Source organism: Gracilinanus agilis, chromosome 2 (genome assembly GCF_016433145.1).
Source record: "Gracilinanus agilis isolate LMUSP501 chromosome 2, AgileGrace, whole genome shotgun sequence".
Taxonomy (NCBI): Eukaryota; Metazoa; Chordata; class Mammalia; order Didelphimorphia; family Didelphidae; genus Gracilinanus; species Gracilinanus agilis.
The window spans coordinates 38,323,655-38,340,497 of NC_058131.1; the positions used below are offsets into that span (position 1 = coordinate 38,323,655).

General features: G+C 44.4%; 1 protein-coding gene across 3 annotated transcripts in view; it reads left to right on the top strand.

Annotated features, from left to right (window-relative positions):
- Window positions 1-16,843, top strand: part of PAX8 (paired box 8) — an 83,148-nt gene that overhangs the window by 41,689 nt on the left and 24,616 nt on the right. For all 3 annotated transcript variants that reach the window (XM_044663083.1, XM_044663085.1, XM_044663084.1), the window contains exon 3: window positions 14,874-15,039. In XM_044663083.1, the coding sequence (XP_044519018.1) occupies window positions 14,874-15,039 (166 nt within the window). The remainder of the gene's footprint in view (window positions 1-14,873; window positions 15,040-16,843) is intronic.

The following is a 16,843-nucleotide window of genomic DNA, read 5'->3' on the forward strand; positions in this document are numbered from 1 at the left end:
AGAGAGAGAGACAGAGAAAGAGAGAGAGAGGAGGGGAAGGGGAGGGGTTGGGGGAGAGACAGGCAGAGGAGAGAGATGGGAGGAAGAGAAACGAGAGACAGAGAGAAGAGGAGACAGAGAGAAGGAGGTGAAGAGAGATACAGAGAAAGGCAGAGAGTAGATAGAGACAAAGAGACAGAGAAAGAGGAGGGGGGAGAGAGGGACAAAGAGAGAGCTAAGGGGGCCTCCAGCCTAATGATAATTTACACTCATCAGGGACGTTGTGGATGGAATTTAAGCATCAGGCAGGGGTTTGAGCTAAATGATGTCAAGGTCCTTTCTAATGCCCGGATTTTATGGAAAGAAGATGCAGGGATAGGCATCTTGCACATAAGTTTTTCAGCTCATAGGAATGTAGCAGGAGCTTAGATATAGAATTGGAAGTGACCTTAGAGGCTGTCAAGTCCAATTTCCTTGTTTTACAGATGAGGAAACTGAGGAAGAAGGTGGTTGAGGAATTCACCCCAAATTACACAGGCAGAAAGTATTTGTGGCAGGATGATGATGGGGTCCAGGTGAGGAGACTCAGGTGCTTTTTTGGAAAAAAAAGAAAGAAAAAGAAAAAAAAAAGATTCACTTTCCCACTCTGGGCTTTGAAGGTTCATTGAAGCTCACAGCTGCTCCATCCCTAGAAATCACTGTATTGGGGCCCTTCCTGGGATAGAGGCGACAGGGTTAATTTAAAGGGCTGGGGGAGGCAGAGAAAGGGCTTGAAACCACATGGTGAAGCCAAGCCAGATTAATAGAGAAAGAGAGAGGGGGGTAGACTATTAGGAAGACAAAGAGAAAATCATGCTGGAGCAATAGAGAAGGAAATCTAATATCAACTAGGGAAAAATAAATGGAGATTAGGGCAAACAAATTAGCTTTAATGGGTTCAATGCTAATACAAGAATAACAGCCGAGCTGCGAATGCCTTTGAGGGGAAGATGGGATATAGAACCTGAGCAGTCATGCAGGCAATAAAGATTATGTAGGGAGGGGGAAATGGCTGGCCAAGGAAGCTAGGGAGAGAGGAGGACAGAAGGTGAAAGGGAGAGAGTTGGAGAGGGTGATGTGCATTAGGTAGGGTGGGAGCTGTGGGAAGGAGAGGCAAGATGGAGGTAGAGAAAGGGCTGAGGAGGGAAGGAGATAATCCCAGGGGGAGGCAGAGAAAGGAGAAAAGTGTGGGAACAAAGGCAAACAAGAAGACTGGGCAAAATCCAGAGCAGAGACTGAAAAACTAGGGTGACTGTAAAAGAGAGGATGAGAGAGAGAAACAGATAGAGAAAGAGAGGAAAGAAGGGAGAGGGAGGGAGGAAAGAGGAAAGAGGGAAAGAGAAAGAGGGAGAGAAGAAGAAGGAGAGGGGGGAGAGGAGAGAGAGAAAGTGAGTGAGAGAGAGAGAGAGAGAGAGAGAGAGAGAGAGAGAGAGAGAGAGAGAGATGAGGCTGGCAGGGGAGAATTGGAAGAGAGAAAAGGGAGGGAATAATAGAAAGTAGAGACAAAATGGAGAATGATTTGGGGTTGGACCAGGTAGTTGCTGAGGGCTCTTGCCTAAAATTCTATGATTCTGAATTAAAGCCAGGAGAAAGCCCCCAACAAAGAGAAAAGCAGGGCAATGGAAAATGAGACTTAGACCAAAATGAAAAGGCAGAAGATGGGCAGTGGGAGGAGGCTTCTGTAGAGAGCCAGAGCTGGTAGCAGGCTATAATGATGGCTGATGTTAATAGAGCACCTTAAGGTTGGTAAAACATTTTACCAACTAGGAGAGAAGCACTATTATTATTCCCATATTGCAGATAAGGAAACTAGGACTCAGAGATGTTAAACAACTTGCCGAGGATCACATGGCTAATAAATATCTGAAGCAGGATTTGAACCCCTGTCTTTCAGACTCTGGAGTGTTGGAAGGATATGGGGTGATAGACTCATGGAATGTTTCCAGCTGGAAGGGTCCTTCGAGAGCAGAGAGTCCAACTCCCTCATTTTATAGGTGAGGAAATCTTGCTCAAGGTCCTTCCATCATCATGGCAGAACTAGGGATAAAACCCAGGATTCATGCCTTTCCCACTACATCATGCTTTCTCTTTTTGGAGATATCTGAGTCATCTCCTGCCTCTCTGTGCTTCTCATCCGATCGGCACTCGGTGCTTCCTGACCCTTTGTCTTCTCAGGTAGGACTGAGGGAGCAGATTCCATTTTTCTCCAGGTTGTTCCCAGGGACAAGTTTTCCAAAGGATTCTTGTTTATGATAGAATTGGGATTAGATGGCTTTACAGCATCTCCCAGTCCTGAGACTCTGTAACTGTAGCGCTTAAGCGCGCGCGCACACACACACACACACACACACACACACACACACACACACACACAGAGTCTTTCTTTGGCCCACCTTTGGAGAGGTGGTTCAACATATGGGAAAGAGTGGCGAATTTGCTGCCAGGGAGCAGCTGGGTGGTGCAGTGGGTAGAGTAGTGGCCCTGAAGTCAGGAAGCCTCACCTTCCCAAATTCATATCTGGTCTCAGACACTTCTTAGCTGGGTGACCCTGGGCATGTCCCTTCAGTTTCCTCAGGGGTTTGGATGAAATGATATCAAGGTCCTCTCCAATGTCCAGAGTCTATGGAAAGGAGACATAGGGATAGACATCCTGTACGTGAGTTTTTCAGGTCACTGGAATGCCAAAGGATCCTAGAGTTAGTGTCGGAGAAGGGAATGGCAAACCACTCCAGCATCTTTGCCAAGAAAACTCCAAATGGAGTCATGAACAGTCAGACATGACGGAAATGACTGCACACCAACAAATGATCATGGGGCCATACGACCGTAGATGGGGAGTTGGAAGGGACCATTGAGTTTAATCTCCTCACTTTACAAGTGAAGAAACTGAGGTTCCAAAAGGTTAAATGGTGTATTTGCCCGGGGACACACAGCTAATTGGCTTCTGAGGCAAGAGGTGGGTTTTTCTCTCTCTGGGGTCTCCAATGCCCTCTCTCTTCTATGAGACCTTGGCCAAGTCTTCTTATTCCTCTCAACCTTTGTCTCATTTCTGTCAAGTGAGGGGGAGGGGAGCTCAGACCAGTTAAACTCTAAGATCCTTTCCAGCTCTGACCCTCTTGATCTAGTGTAAATGAAAGGCCACCTAGTAGAGTGGGGTTCTAGGTCACAGGCCCAGCTATGACCCAGGCCCAGAAGCTAGAACTGGGGAGCTGCTGGGTCAAGCCTTCTGACTTCAATGAACAGAGAGGCACAGAGTAGAGGACTGCAGGCTGGGCTGATCATCCACCCCAGCCCAGGAAGAAATGAATAACTAGTGATGTAACCTTCTTAGGTGAGGAAAGTTCCCTCAGTTCCTAATGATTTCCCATGCCCTGATCTGGTGTGCCCTGCACTGAGCCTTGGGAAGGTGAGAGAGTGAGTGGAGAGGAAGGTCAAGGGTGTTGTAGTCTTCTCATATGGTGGTAGGCAAGAGATCAGAGTTATAAAGCTAGATGGGAGTCTAAGGATGGTCTAATCCAATCGACTCATTTTACAGATGAGGAGACTGAGACCCAGAGAAAGGTCACATAGATGGTGAGTAACAAGGATGTGATTTGAACTCAGGCCCTATAACTTCCATTTGGGGCTTTCCCTGGGATGGGGAAGCAGGATATTTTTCCTCTCCATCCTCCCGCTCCTTCCCATTCAGTCTGAGAAGCATCCATCAAAGAGATGAGATTTTGTTTCTTCTTGAGGTCTCCAACTAAGAGTGGAAACTTAGTTAACAGGGACACCCCAGGCACAAGGTGTGTGACAACAGGAAAGAAAGAGTGGGGAAAACACCCCAGAAAGCAAGGACAAGGATTCAAAGTAAAGGCAGCCTGAACCCAAGGATAAATGGGGGACTGCTAGGCTACTAGGGGGCTCCCTGGCGAAGGGGCTTGTAGAGGACCTTGGGGAGTTCATTTTACAGAGAGAGACTTTTATGGAAGGAAGGGAGACCCCCTCAGTTATCTTCCAGTCAGTATGGGAGAAATGGGAGGTTTCCCACCTCTTTCATTTTTCCAAAACGACCACCAGAGTAGAAAATGTGTGTCTGGTAATGAAACCCTGGGAATTTGAGCAATTTTTTTGGGGGGGATCCTTATATTTTTCAGGAATGTGTCCTCAATATCCACTCTTCTCTTATCTCAAAGACTGCTCCTCCTCCTCTGTAACTTTGGGCTTTCCCCTAGTTCTTGCTTGTTTGTTCTTCTCTTCTTTATCTTTTCGCTTCAGTCTCTTGCATCCTTCCAAATGATAACACCTGAATCTACACCTACAGTCCTGATATCTTTACTGAGCCTCCATCCCACTTTTTCACAACTGCCCCCTTTGTATCTGTCCTTCTGGGTATGTGTCGCCGCCTCCTTAAGCCTAACACGTCCTAACCAGATTGTTCTCCTAGAAACTAGCGATGGTGCCACCACTTACAACCTTCCCAGTCACTTGAGTTAAAGACAAAAAACCAACCAAAACAAGAAACCCCTTTGGCTTCCCCCTCTCTTATTCCCCATGATCCTTTTCTTGTGGTGTTTCTTTGTCTCTCACTAGTCTCCCTTTGCCACCCATCCATCTGGATTATCGTATTTACTCCAGATTCCTGTGCCATTTTCTCCCACATTGAAATCAATTCTTCCTTCCTTCTTATCTCTGTTTAATTCTTCCTAAAACACCCATCTCATCCAGCTCAAAAGCCTTCGGTTGGCTACCAGTTGGCTTCAGGGCAAAGTCCACACTCCTTAGCTTGGCCTTGGAGGCTCCCCCTAATACTGCCCCAAACTAAATTGCATTTCTTTATTCAATTGTCCAATAACAATTTGTTAAGTGGTTTCTATCCATCAATCAGTTGATTGGTATTTATGAAACTTTATATGTCAGGCAACGCACTGGGTACCAAGTTGGGCAACATGTTGATGCAAAAAGAAAATAATAGCTGACATTTACATACATAACTCTTTAAGGAGTTCAAAGCACTTTGCATAGATTATCTCATTTGATATTTATAAGGAACCTGTGAAATTCAGCTATTGTTTTCCTTATTATACAGATAAGGGAATGAGGGTTGATAAAGGTTAAATGACTTGCCCAGGATCACCCACTAATAAATATCTGATTTAGGATTTGAACTCAGGTCTTCCTGACTTTAAGTATCTACAAGGGACTTCATTGCCCCAATAATAAACTGTTCCTTCTTTCAAGAAGTTTATGTTCTATCAGGACAGTTAATGTGTACAAATATCAGTATTTACAAAATAGAAAAATATGTGCAAACACATAAATGTATATATGTGTATGCACATATATATGATGATAATTTTGTATGCAGATCAAGAAAGGTCTCTTGTAGAAAATGCTGCTTGTATTATATGGGAGGTGGGAGGTGAAGTGGACTTGGGACAGCTAGGTGGACACTTCCTTGCTTTGTGACCCTGGGCAAGTCATTTAACCCCTATTGCCTAGCCCTTACCACTCTTCTGTCATGGAACCAATATTTAGTATTGATTCTAAGACAGAAGGTAATGTTTTTTTTTTTAAATGAAGGTTGGAGGGGGTAGTTGGGTAGCTCAGTGGATTGAGATCCAGGCCTAGATATAGAGGGTCCTAGGTTCAAATCTGGCCTCAGACACTTCCTAGCTGTGTGGCCCTGGGCAAGTCACTTAACTCCCATTGCCTAGCCCTTACCACTCTTCTGTCCTAGAACCAAAATATGGTATCAATTCAAAGACAGAATGTATTTTTTTAAAATGAAAGTTGGCTTATAGTCATAGGGTCTATAGATGCTCAGCATCATTATTAGGGACAAATCTGAGTTGTCCCAGGAATGAGGAGGCATCTTGGTGCAGTGGGAATCAGGGAATATGGGTTCTGCTACCCACCTGTGTGACTTTAGGCAAATCATTTAAACTCTCTGAGCACCAGTTTCCTTACCCATGAAATGATAGGGGACTAAGGTAGTCTTGAAACTCTAACCCTAAAATGCTGGACCCCCCTAGAATCCTCCATACCAATTTGTGGGAGAGCCCTCTCCTGCTGATTTCCATTCTTATGCTTGTTCCCCTCTGTGAATCCCCCACTCCTGCCAAATAGGTTCATTCTTGACCTTTCCCTTCTCTGCCTGTTAACTTGTACTTGGAACAGATTCTCTGCTGCTCCGGATTCTGCCTATCCTTCCAGATGCATCTCAAAGCACACTTCCCCCATCAAGCTTTCTCTGATCGCCCTGGCTGGCCTGCAGGGTTCTCTCTTCCTTCCTATTCCACTACTGTCTGTACCATCCACTCAGCAATTAATCACACACTGCCTTGAGACATCTTGGTTTTCCCATCTTGAACTGTTATTTAAATCTTGTGCCGTTATTTAATTCTACACATGTTTAAGTCTTGTTTTTCCCCAACTACATTTGTAAACTCTTTGGAGGAGTTGAGATTCACGTGTTTATTTGTTGAGATGGAATCCTGGTTTTGCTTTCTTCTGTCCTGGACAGTACTTTACCTTCTAGACCTCAGTTTCTTCTTCTGTAAATTGAGCATGTGTGTGTGTGTGTGTGTGTGTGTGTGTGTGTGTGTGTGTGATGCTATCTTGTTTTTTATATCTCTGCACATCTACCTTGCATGTAGTAGGTGCTCAGAAAATGCTAGTCGAACCCAGAAATAGACATAGAGAAACAGAGAGGAAGAGAGACAGAGAGGGAGACAGAGACAGAGAAACAGAGGTAGAGAGAGACAGAAACAGAGAGAGTTACAGAGAGAGAAAAAAAGAGGGAGGGAAGGAGACAGAGAGGCAAAAGATGGAGGAGAGACAGGGGCAGAGAAGGAGAAAAAGAGAGGAAGGGAGGGAAATAGAGAGACAAAGGAAAGACAGAGGCAGAGACAGACATAGGGAGAGAGACAGAGAGAAAAATAAAGTGAGGCATTAGTTTTAGAAGTCTATTTTTGAGGGGCAGCTTTGTTTGTGGCTCAGTGGATTGAGAGCCAGGCCTAGAGACAGGAAATCCTGGTTCAGATCTGATCTCAGACACTTCGTAGCTGGGTGACCCTGAGCAAGTCACTTAACCCCATTGCTTAACCTTTACTACTCTTCTACCTTGGAATCATTACAAGTATTGATTCTATGATGGAAGATAAGGGAGAAGCTATCTAATTCAAACTAATTTTATGGTTGAGGAAACTCTACTCTGGAGGGATTTAGTGACTTATTCAAGGTTATACAAGCAGTAAACATGTGAGGTAGGATTTGAACCCAGGTCATAGGATCATAGATTTAGGTTCAAGAGGGTCCTTGAGGTTGGTTATTTAGTTCAAACCCTTCACTTTATAAAGGAAGAAATTGAGGCCAGGAAAGATCATTGACCAGATCATAGGATCATAGGAACCTAGAAGGGGCCTTAGATACCATTGAGTCCAGACCCCTCGTTCTATGTTTGAAGAAATTGAGGCACCAAAAAGTCATCACTTGCCAGGGTCACCCAGGTGGTATGTGGGGAAGGCAAAATTTGAACTCAAGAACCGTTCTCACCCTGCTCAGTGCTCTTTCCATTCACTATCCCTTATTGTGTCCTGTCTTCTATGGAACCCTGGTCTTCTCCAATATCTCCTCCACTAAAATGTCAAATTTTGGACTCAGTAATCTAACCAGTTCAAGGGAAATGTGTCAAGGGAGGGATTGTGATGGACTTATGGAAAGATATAGTCAAGAACTAGACAGCCAGAGCAGGAAAGGATGAGTTGAGGATATGTAGCAGTAGACGGAATATCCACATCGGTGAAATGGTAGAGCCATTGGTGAATGTGAGCTAAATGTGACATGCAATTTATATGATCAAAAAGCTTTGCTATGGAGGGGATTTTCCCATTCTTCCAATATGTTTCCTGCCCTCTCTTGAAAAACCATTATTGCTCTCTTTTGCTTTCATATCACCTTGATTTCTGAATATTTCCCTCTCCCCTGCCCAGCCCGGTGAGTCATCCTTTGTTACAAAGAATTTCAAAAGAAAGAAAATTTCAATAAAACTAACTGATGTATCCACCGAGCCTAACAATGTCTACAATGTTCCACACCCATAGTCCCTCACCTCACTAAACAAGGCAAGGAGGTCCAGAGGCACCCAAGGTTATTAAAATCACCGTGCTCAGTTTCCTTTTTATTCTGCCTATTTATATTCCAACTCCCTCTCTATCTTGCAGATCTTTGGGCCCCTAGAGGGCCCAAATCTGGATTTGGATTCTACCAGTATATTTTGGTCCTGAACAAATTTGTTGAAATCAGTATTTCAATGGAGTGGAGCATGGGAGACAACGATGCTTGTTCTGGTCCCTCTCTCAACATCCAGCCATGGGTTAAGATTGTTAGAGGATCCCTGTGGGCAGCTTGAGAGCAGAGGCTGACTTTGGCTTTCTTTTTATCCTTAGCACTTAGCCCAGTGCTTAATATTTTAATTATACTAATTTTATTATAATAAACTATAATAGTTATAATAATCCATTTTTAATTAACAATCTTAATCATTGCTCATTGACTCCTTTCAGCTTTATTTAGCTCTTGCTCTGTATCTCGCATCCCTCCCCTCCCTACCAGAGGTGGTGGGTATCCAGAGGAGAAAGGAATCTCCCCAAATCACATGCCAAGTCAATGGCCAAAGAAGCCCCCAAGCCTGGGAGACCAGCCTTTCCAGGCTGCTGAGCTGCCATCATTTTCTCCACATTTTCCAAAGGGCATGACAGAGGCCACAGACCACCCTGGGCCCTCAGAGATGCCAGGATGATTGAATGTGAAGACTTAGGGGAGATAGGAAGCCAAGAGACTCTGCTGAACTAGAATGTGATCCAGGTGAAGGCAAAGGCCAAGGTATTTATCTAGGAAAATGACAGGCTAAGGGAAGGGTTGTAGACAACAGAGGAGAACCTGGGCTCAGGAGAATTCTAGGAAAATGGAACCACACAAGAGTTTTTTTAAAAGGAAGAAAGAGGGGGCAGCTGGGTAGCCCTGTGGATTGAGAACCAGGCCTAGAGATGGGAGGTCCTGGGTTCAAATTTGGCCTTAGATACTTTCCAGCTGTGTGACCCTGTGCAAGTTACTTAACCCCCATTGCCTAGCCCTTATCACTCGTCTGCCTTAGAACCAATACATAGTATTAATTATAAGATGGAAGGTAAGGGCTTAAAAGTAAAAAAAAAAAAAAAGAAGATGAGAAAGGAAAGGAAAAGAGAAAAGAAAGGAAAAGAAAAGAAAAAAAGAAAAAAGAAGAGAAGAAAAAAGAAAAGAAAGGAAAGGAAAAGAAAAGAAAAGAAAAAAGAAGAGAAGAGAAAAGAAGAGAAAGGAAAAGAAAGGAAAAGAAGAGAAGAGAAGAGAAGAGAAGAGAAAGGAAAAGAAAAGAAAAGAAAAGAAAAGAAAAGAAAAGAAAAGAAAAGAAGGCAGAATCTGGATGATTGTGTCCAGGAAAGGTTGGGACCAATGGGGCTGGAGCTTCATGTATAAGTAGAGCTGCCATTGGCCGTTTGGGTTAAGGAAGGCCACCTAGGTTGTAAGCCAACTAGCTAGATGTTCTTGGTGGGCATGGCACATTATTACTCTGGGTCTCCTCACCTGGAAAATGGGGAGCTCGAACTAGGTGACCTCTTAATTCCCTTCCAACTTGAACATTCTGTAATTCTCTGCTAGATCTCCAGGAGGACCCCATTAACATGTAAATATGCTCCCTTAGGGGAGAGGGGAGAAGTGGAGAAGCCAAGGTTGATTTTTCACATGTTCACAGATACTTCCCTGAAGGGAACGAGTCCCCAGTCTGGAGAAAGGAAAGCTCTGGAACAGGGGGTGGGGGCCCCAGGGCATCCAGGGGCCAGCTGGAGGACAATAGGCCCCAGGGGTGGGGTAGAGGGAGTGGATGGGCAGGTGCCAGCAGAGAGGACATGCCCACAGGGGTGATGCCAGCCATTTTCCTCTGCTGGGTTTGAGCACCTGATGGAGTAAGAGAGTTCTCCTGGCTGACTCATTGTGTATTGTTCTCTCCCTGACTGCGGGAGGCCCTGGGTTCTGGGTTCTTGGTGCTTGTGGCAAAGAAGGCAAAGATGCAGGCGATACTCCTCTGTGGTCCCTTCTGGGTCCTACCACCCCTGGCTTGCTTTTCAGTTCCATCGGAAAGCAGCCCCAGGGTTGCCCCTGCACATGGTGGGACAGGCTAAGGGGCCGTCTCTGAGGGTTTAGCCAAGGTCTTTTCCAGAGTTAATGGAGGTGCTTCAACCCCAAACTCTCCCCATTTTGCCACTGGCCCTCGGGCAACACGTCAGTAATTCAGGCTGTTATGCTGTCCCCGGAGGATAATCAGAATGCGGATGATCTCACTTGCTTGTAAAATGCCTTCCAATTTCCAGAACATGGGATTGTGGGAAGAGCCTGGGATTTGAAATCAGAGAACGCCCTGTCCAATCTTTCCTCCAGGACTTGGGTTTCCATTCAAATAAAGGAGTTGGATTAGTTGCTCTCTAAGGTCCTTTCCAAGGGCAACTAGGTGGCACCAAAGAGAGCCGCCTGGGCCCGAAGTCAGAAAGACGGAGCTTCATGGGTTCAAGTCTGTGTGATCCTGGGCAAGTCACTTAACCCCAATTGCCCAGCCTTTACTGATCATCTGTTCTGGATCCAATATTTAGTATCGACTCTAAGACAGAAGGTAGAGTTTTCATTAAAAAAAAAAAAAAAGCAACAGACATTTTGGCTACTTGTATCATTGCTGTGGCTTTGGGCAAGTAGCCGTGTGTGTATCATAATACAGACGGCTCTAGTTTTTATTTTGTATCTGTCTGCTATGATCGACTTTGGATTCGTCCATAGGAGGCGCTAGGGAGGTCCTGCGGTCGTTCCCTGGCTGGGGAGAACGTTGGTCTTGGAGCCAAAGGCACGAGTTCGAGTCCTGATTTTGCCACTGACTAGCTATGCGATCTTGACCGAGTTCTTCCATGAGACAATAGATTCGGAGAACTTTGTAACCACCAAACCCAATAGAAAAGTGAGCGGAGATAAGCGGCTACAAGGAAACCCCAGCAGATGTAGCAAGTGCCGGCTTGACTGCGCTCTGGCGCAGCGGCTGCTTAGCGCCCCCTGGTGTTCAGTGGGCAGACGCCAATTGGCTACCAAAGGAATCCTGCCCAGAGTGCAGAGGGACCCTGGGGGTGGTCTGGTCCAACCTGACGGCAGGGCATGTTCGGAGGGCATCTTTCACGGCACTGGCTCCAAGCCCTGCTTAAAACCGCCCTGCTGCCTCCCAAAAGAATGTTTTTCCAAGCTGGCATCGGAGGCTCACTCCTCACAATGGACAAATCACACGAGAAGGCAGAAGAAAATACATAATGTGGCACAGTGGAGAGAGTAACGGACCTGAAGTCAGAAGATCTGGGTTCAAATCTGGCCACTATGATGTTGGCCATCACTTAGCCTCTTTTGGTGCTTAGCTACCTCATCTGTAAAATGATGGGATTAGACTAGGGGGTCTCTGAGATACTTTCCAGGTCTAGATCTATGACCCTAAGATAGGGAGGGTAGGGAGGAAGGAAACAGACATTTATTAAGTTCCAGCGCTCAAGCACTTTGCAAATCTTATGCCATTTTATCCTCATAATGACCTAGAGAGGTAGGTGTTTTTAGCCTCCCCATTTTACAAATGAGAAAACTGAGGCAGGCAGAAGTTAAGTGACTTGCCTAGGGTCACACAATTAGTAAATGTCTGAGGCTAGATTTGAACTCAGTCCAGCATTCTATGCACTGCCACTTAGCTGGAATGGGATGGGACATGTGCTTTCATTTGTACTGGGAACTCCCTATGAGGAGTTTCCCTTCTACCAAAACAGATCTCACCTTCTCTGCAATTTACAATCTTAAAGTATTTCCTAGAGCAGCAAAAGATTAAATGACTTACCTAGGGTCACTTAGCCAGTTTGTGGGAGAGTCAGAACCTGATCCCAGAGCTTTCTTGTTCCAAGGCAAGCTATCTGACATGCTAGGCTGCCTCTGATATGATCCTAAAGTCATATTCACTATCCCTTTCATTTAGTTCTTTAAAATAAAATTTTATTGTTATCTTTTGATCTTCTGTTGCTTACATAATTTTGAAAAATCATTTTCACATTCATTATATTGATCAGGTACTTTTGAGATCCCCTTTGAGGTCTTTGAGATCCCCTGAAACACAGATTCTATAATTCGGTGGTCTCATGCTATATTTTATCTTCACAACCACCTTGTGAAATAGATAGGGTTGATAGTCTCATTCCCATTTAACAGAAGAAAAAACTGAGGCTCGATAATTTTTTAGTAGCAGGGAAGGGATTAGAACCTTGACTTTCTGACTCCTGGCTCAACCAGGCTCAAACTGTGAGCACTGCCAGGAGATGGCAGGATGCCTTGTTCGCCATATTCAGACAGGGACTTCTTCCCTCCTGTCTTGCTGCCCACATCAAAGAGGCCTCTTATTTTTTTAATAGGAAATTGACTGTTGAAGTCAGTGGGTGAGAATGGGCACTGGATGTCTGGCTCCCCACCCACTGCTATAAATAGGACTTAAGTGGTTTTCAAAATCTAGATCTTCTGTGAATCTGCAAACACACATGCACACTCCCCTCTCCACTTTCCCCTCCCTCAACTTCTTTCCACTTCCATCAAGGAAAGTTATTGGATGGCAAAGCACCAAACTGAATTCCTGCAGTCTTGCCCCTGGCCATGGATTTCACAGAATTACAGAATTTTAGATTTCCAAGGGACAGAGCAGCCATCTGGACCAACCCATACCTGAAAGAGAATTCCTATTACAACACCTTCAACAAGTGGTTACCTAGTCTCCTTTAATGACCTCCATAAGGGGAAGCTATCTTGTTCCAAAGGCAGCCCATTGCAGCTCAGATTGTAGGGAAGTTTTTCGAGATCCAGCCTAAAATGGTCCCTTTGTAATGCCCACCCACTGCTCCCTTTTCTCCCCCTGGTGTCGAACAGAACAAGTCCAGTTCTTTTTCTATTTGATAAAGCAGCTATCATCTTGCCCACCCTCCCTCCCCACCTTGAATCTCCTTTTCTCTAGGCTAAACATACCCAGTTCCTTTAACTGGTCTTCAGATGACAGAGACTCAAGACCCTTCCCATCTTGGACACTATCCGCGTACCAATGCCTTTCTTAAACCAGGGGGCACAGAACTGAACACAGGCTTCTGGAAGTGGTTTGTTTTTGGTGGTCTCACCTTGTCAATCCTAGGTCTCAGCCTTGTAGACTTTATAATGAGTTGATGCTGCCTTTCTAAGCCTGAAGAGAGTTCTAGAAAGGAGAGATCCATGTCTTGGAGCAATTTTCTGATTTGCCTACTCAGGAATTACAATCATAAAATCATAATACATAGCGCTATGGCTCTCTCTCTCTCTAGTCTTTTTCAAGGAACTCCCTGTAGGCCTTGTGAGGTCTTGGGGCAGGCAGAGATGATGGGATTTATTCACCACCCCCTTCCCTCATTGGGGAAACTAAGAAATAGGAATGGAATGAATGACATATGACTTAGATCTTAATACTTAAAGCTCTGGATATTCCACCATGTCATCAATATTCTTCATCCATTCCTTCAACTTCCCTTGCATGCCTCCTCCTCATCTCATACAATATTGCCCATGTCTTTGTATAAATTATCTGTAGAGTTTCTATCATACATATTGGAGCTTCTTTTTCTCTTTCTTTCCTTCCTTCCTTCCTTCCTTCCTTCCTTCCTTCCTTCTTTCCTTCCTCCCTCCCTTTCTTTCTTTCTTTCTTTCTTTCTTTCTTTCTTTCTTTCTTTCTTTCTTTCTTTCTTTCTTTCTTTCTTTCTTTCTTTCTTTCTTTCTTTCTCTTCCTCCTCCAGTCCTCAAACTTGGTTTTTAAATCAGTTTTCACAACCCATATTTCATTGTAATCTTATTATTTAATGCACTTAAAGACATTCTTCTGATACGAAGTCAACAGGTTTCCTCATACTATGACAAGGTCCAAAGAGGCCTTAAAAAGGTTAAGAACCTCTGAATTCTAGCCCAACCCAGGCATTTTACATCTACGGAAACTGAGGCTCAAGGAAGTGAAGTGATTTATCTAAGGTCATACACTGAGTTAGTAGCAGAAGCTGAGTGTAGCACTCAGGTCTCTTGATTGGTTTCCAGGACAGTGTTCTCTCTCTGTTCGCATCCTTAGGAGCAAAGGAGAAGAGAAAGAAGGAGCAGGGACTTTTTCTTTTTCTTTGCTTTAGAGGACAATTGAAAAAACATAGATTTTGAGCTAGAAGGGATCCAAAAGGCTATCTAGAATGACCCCTTTATTTTCTAAATAAGGAGGGTAAGTGATTTAGCTGAGGTTATACAAATAATGTCAGAGGCAGGATTTGTATTTGGGTTCTTTGACCCTTACTCTTTCTACTACACACTATGAAGGGGCCGGGATGCTTCTGACATCATAGGCAATGCCCTTGACTCCCTAAGGTGTTTAATTTGCCCCTGACTCTCCCCTTCCTCCAGTATTTTGGCAGAAAGTCTCCCTTCTCATCCCCTTCCTGAGAGCCCTCAACTCCAGCCTTCTCCCCTACTTGTCCTGGGCCAATAAATCTCTCTTAGATGATCCATTTCATGATGGAATAAAAGAGATGAGGGTGTTGGGCCCACATGTGGCTTGTGGAAAAGTTGGGGCTAAACTTCTGCTACCCATGATTGGTATATCTCAAAATAGGAAGTGACAAGCTTTAGATGGGAGCAAGATATCAGTTGTTTTTTTTTTTTCAGTTCCCTTACTTGATGCTCTTCCCCCCAATACCCGCCCATTTGGGAATGGGGGGATTTTCCTTCTTTAGGCCATGGGGGACTGAACCAGCTGGGTGGAGCCTTCGTGAATGGCCGGCCTCTCCCTGAAGTGGTACGTCAGCGCATCGTGGACCTGGCCCACCAGGGTGTGAGACCCTGTGACATCTCTCGCCAACTCCGGGTCAGCCATGGCTGTGTCAGCAAGATACTGGGCAGGTAAGCACGAAATTCATCTCTCCTGCCAAATGCTTTTGATTGCATTGTTGTCCAACATTTCTCTTCCCAGGGCTTCTTCAGTGATCTTGGCTTTCTTGCTGTTCCTGGAACACAATCCTCCATCTCCCAACCCTAAGCCTTTATTCTGGCTATTTCCCATGCCCAGGATGCTCTCCCTCTTCTCCTCTGCTTCCAGGTTTCCCAGGTACCTCGGGGATTCAACTAAGATCCCACCTTCTATAGGAAGACTTTCCTGGATCGCTCCCTTTCCCCTAGGTCTATCTTTTTACCTCTGAGATTATCTCCCATTTACACTGTGTATATTGTTAGTCTATAGTTCTTTGCATGTTGTCTCTCTTCATTAGCATGGAAGCTCCTAGAAGGCAGGAAATGGTTTTGCCTTTCTATCCCCCTGTGCAGCTCAGAGGCTGGCAGAGAGTAAGGCCTGAGCCCATGCTCTGATTGGACCGTGGACAAAGAAGCACCCTTGGAGTTGCCTAACACAACCCACTTCTAATCCAGAATGCCATCTTGCAGAAGCTCTTGTATTTGAGAGTTTGGAGACACATAATAGAGGCTCCCTTCCATATCCTCTGCATTCTCCTGCAGTCTCCCCATCCTGAGTGGGACCGAGGGATGGCCTAGTAGTTTCACTTTGTATGTGTTATTGTTCTAGTCTAACACTGTTTAAGAAGAGTCAGAGAGAGGGCCAATGAAGGATTTGGATTCTACAAATATGAGGCGCGATAATTAGGGATGGGAGCTCAGAACTCTTTGAAGATGACTAGAGGATGTCTTTGAGGGTAGAAAAGGCTGGGGAAAGCCAGTTGGGATAAGAAATCTGGGAGCAAGGCTTGGAGACCCTGGGGCCAGTTTATTGAGGAAGAGTTGAAGAATCCAGGTTTATTGTAATGATAATTATTTAATGATTCCTGATTAATTAGTATTAAATAATTTATTATTAACAAAAGCTACAGTAATAGCTGGCATTTCTTCTAAGATCTGCAAAGCAATTTTTCTACATGATCTCATTCTACGTGATCTACATTGGTCTTCACAACATTCCCTTTAGGTAAGTGTTATTATCCCCATTTTATTGCTGAGGAAACTGAGATTCAGAGAGATTGAATGACTTCTTTGGTTTCCTAAATAATAATTCAGTAATCTTCACAACATGGGTCATATACAACTACCAAGTATCTAAGGTTGTACCGAACCCAGGTCTTTGGAACTTGATTCTCTCTACTACACTAAGCTACTTGCTATGCACACACATTGTATAAGATGCTGAGGATACAAATATAGAAATGCTTTATTCCTAAAGTTAGAGGCAGCAATATCAGAGTTCAATCTCATCTCAGATATTAGTTGTGTGACCTTGGATAAGTCACTCAATGTCTGAATCTCGGTTTCCTCACTTGTAAAAAGAGGATAATAATAGCATCTATTTGAGGATCAAATTTATACATATATACATATACACATATGTACACACAACACATATATGCATGTGCATGTATATATGTATATGTACCAATATTTGTATATACTACTTTGCAAACATCAAAACACTATCTAAATTGTAGTTTTTATCATGATTATTATTTAAACCCTTATCTTCTGTCTTAGAATCAATACTGGGTATTGGTTCTAAGGCAGAAGAGTGGTAAGAGCTAGGCAATGGGGGTTAAGTGACTTGCCCAGGGTCACATAGCTGGGAAGTGTCTGAGGCCAGATTTGAACCCAGGACTTCCCATCTCTGGACCTGGCTCTCAATTCACTGAGCCACCCAGCTGCCCCCTAA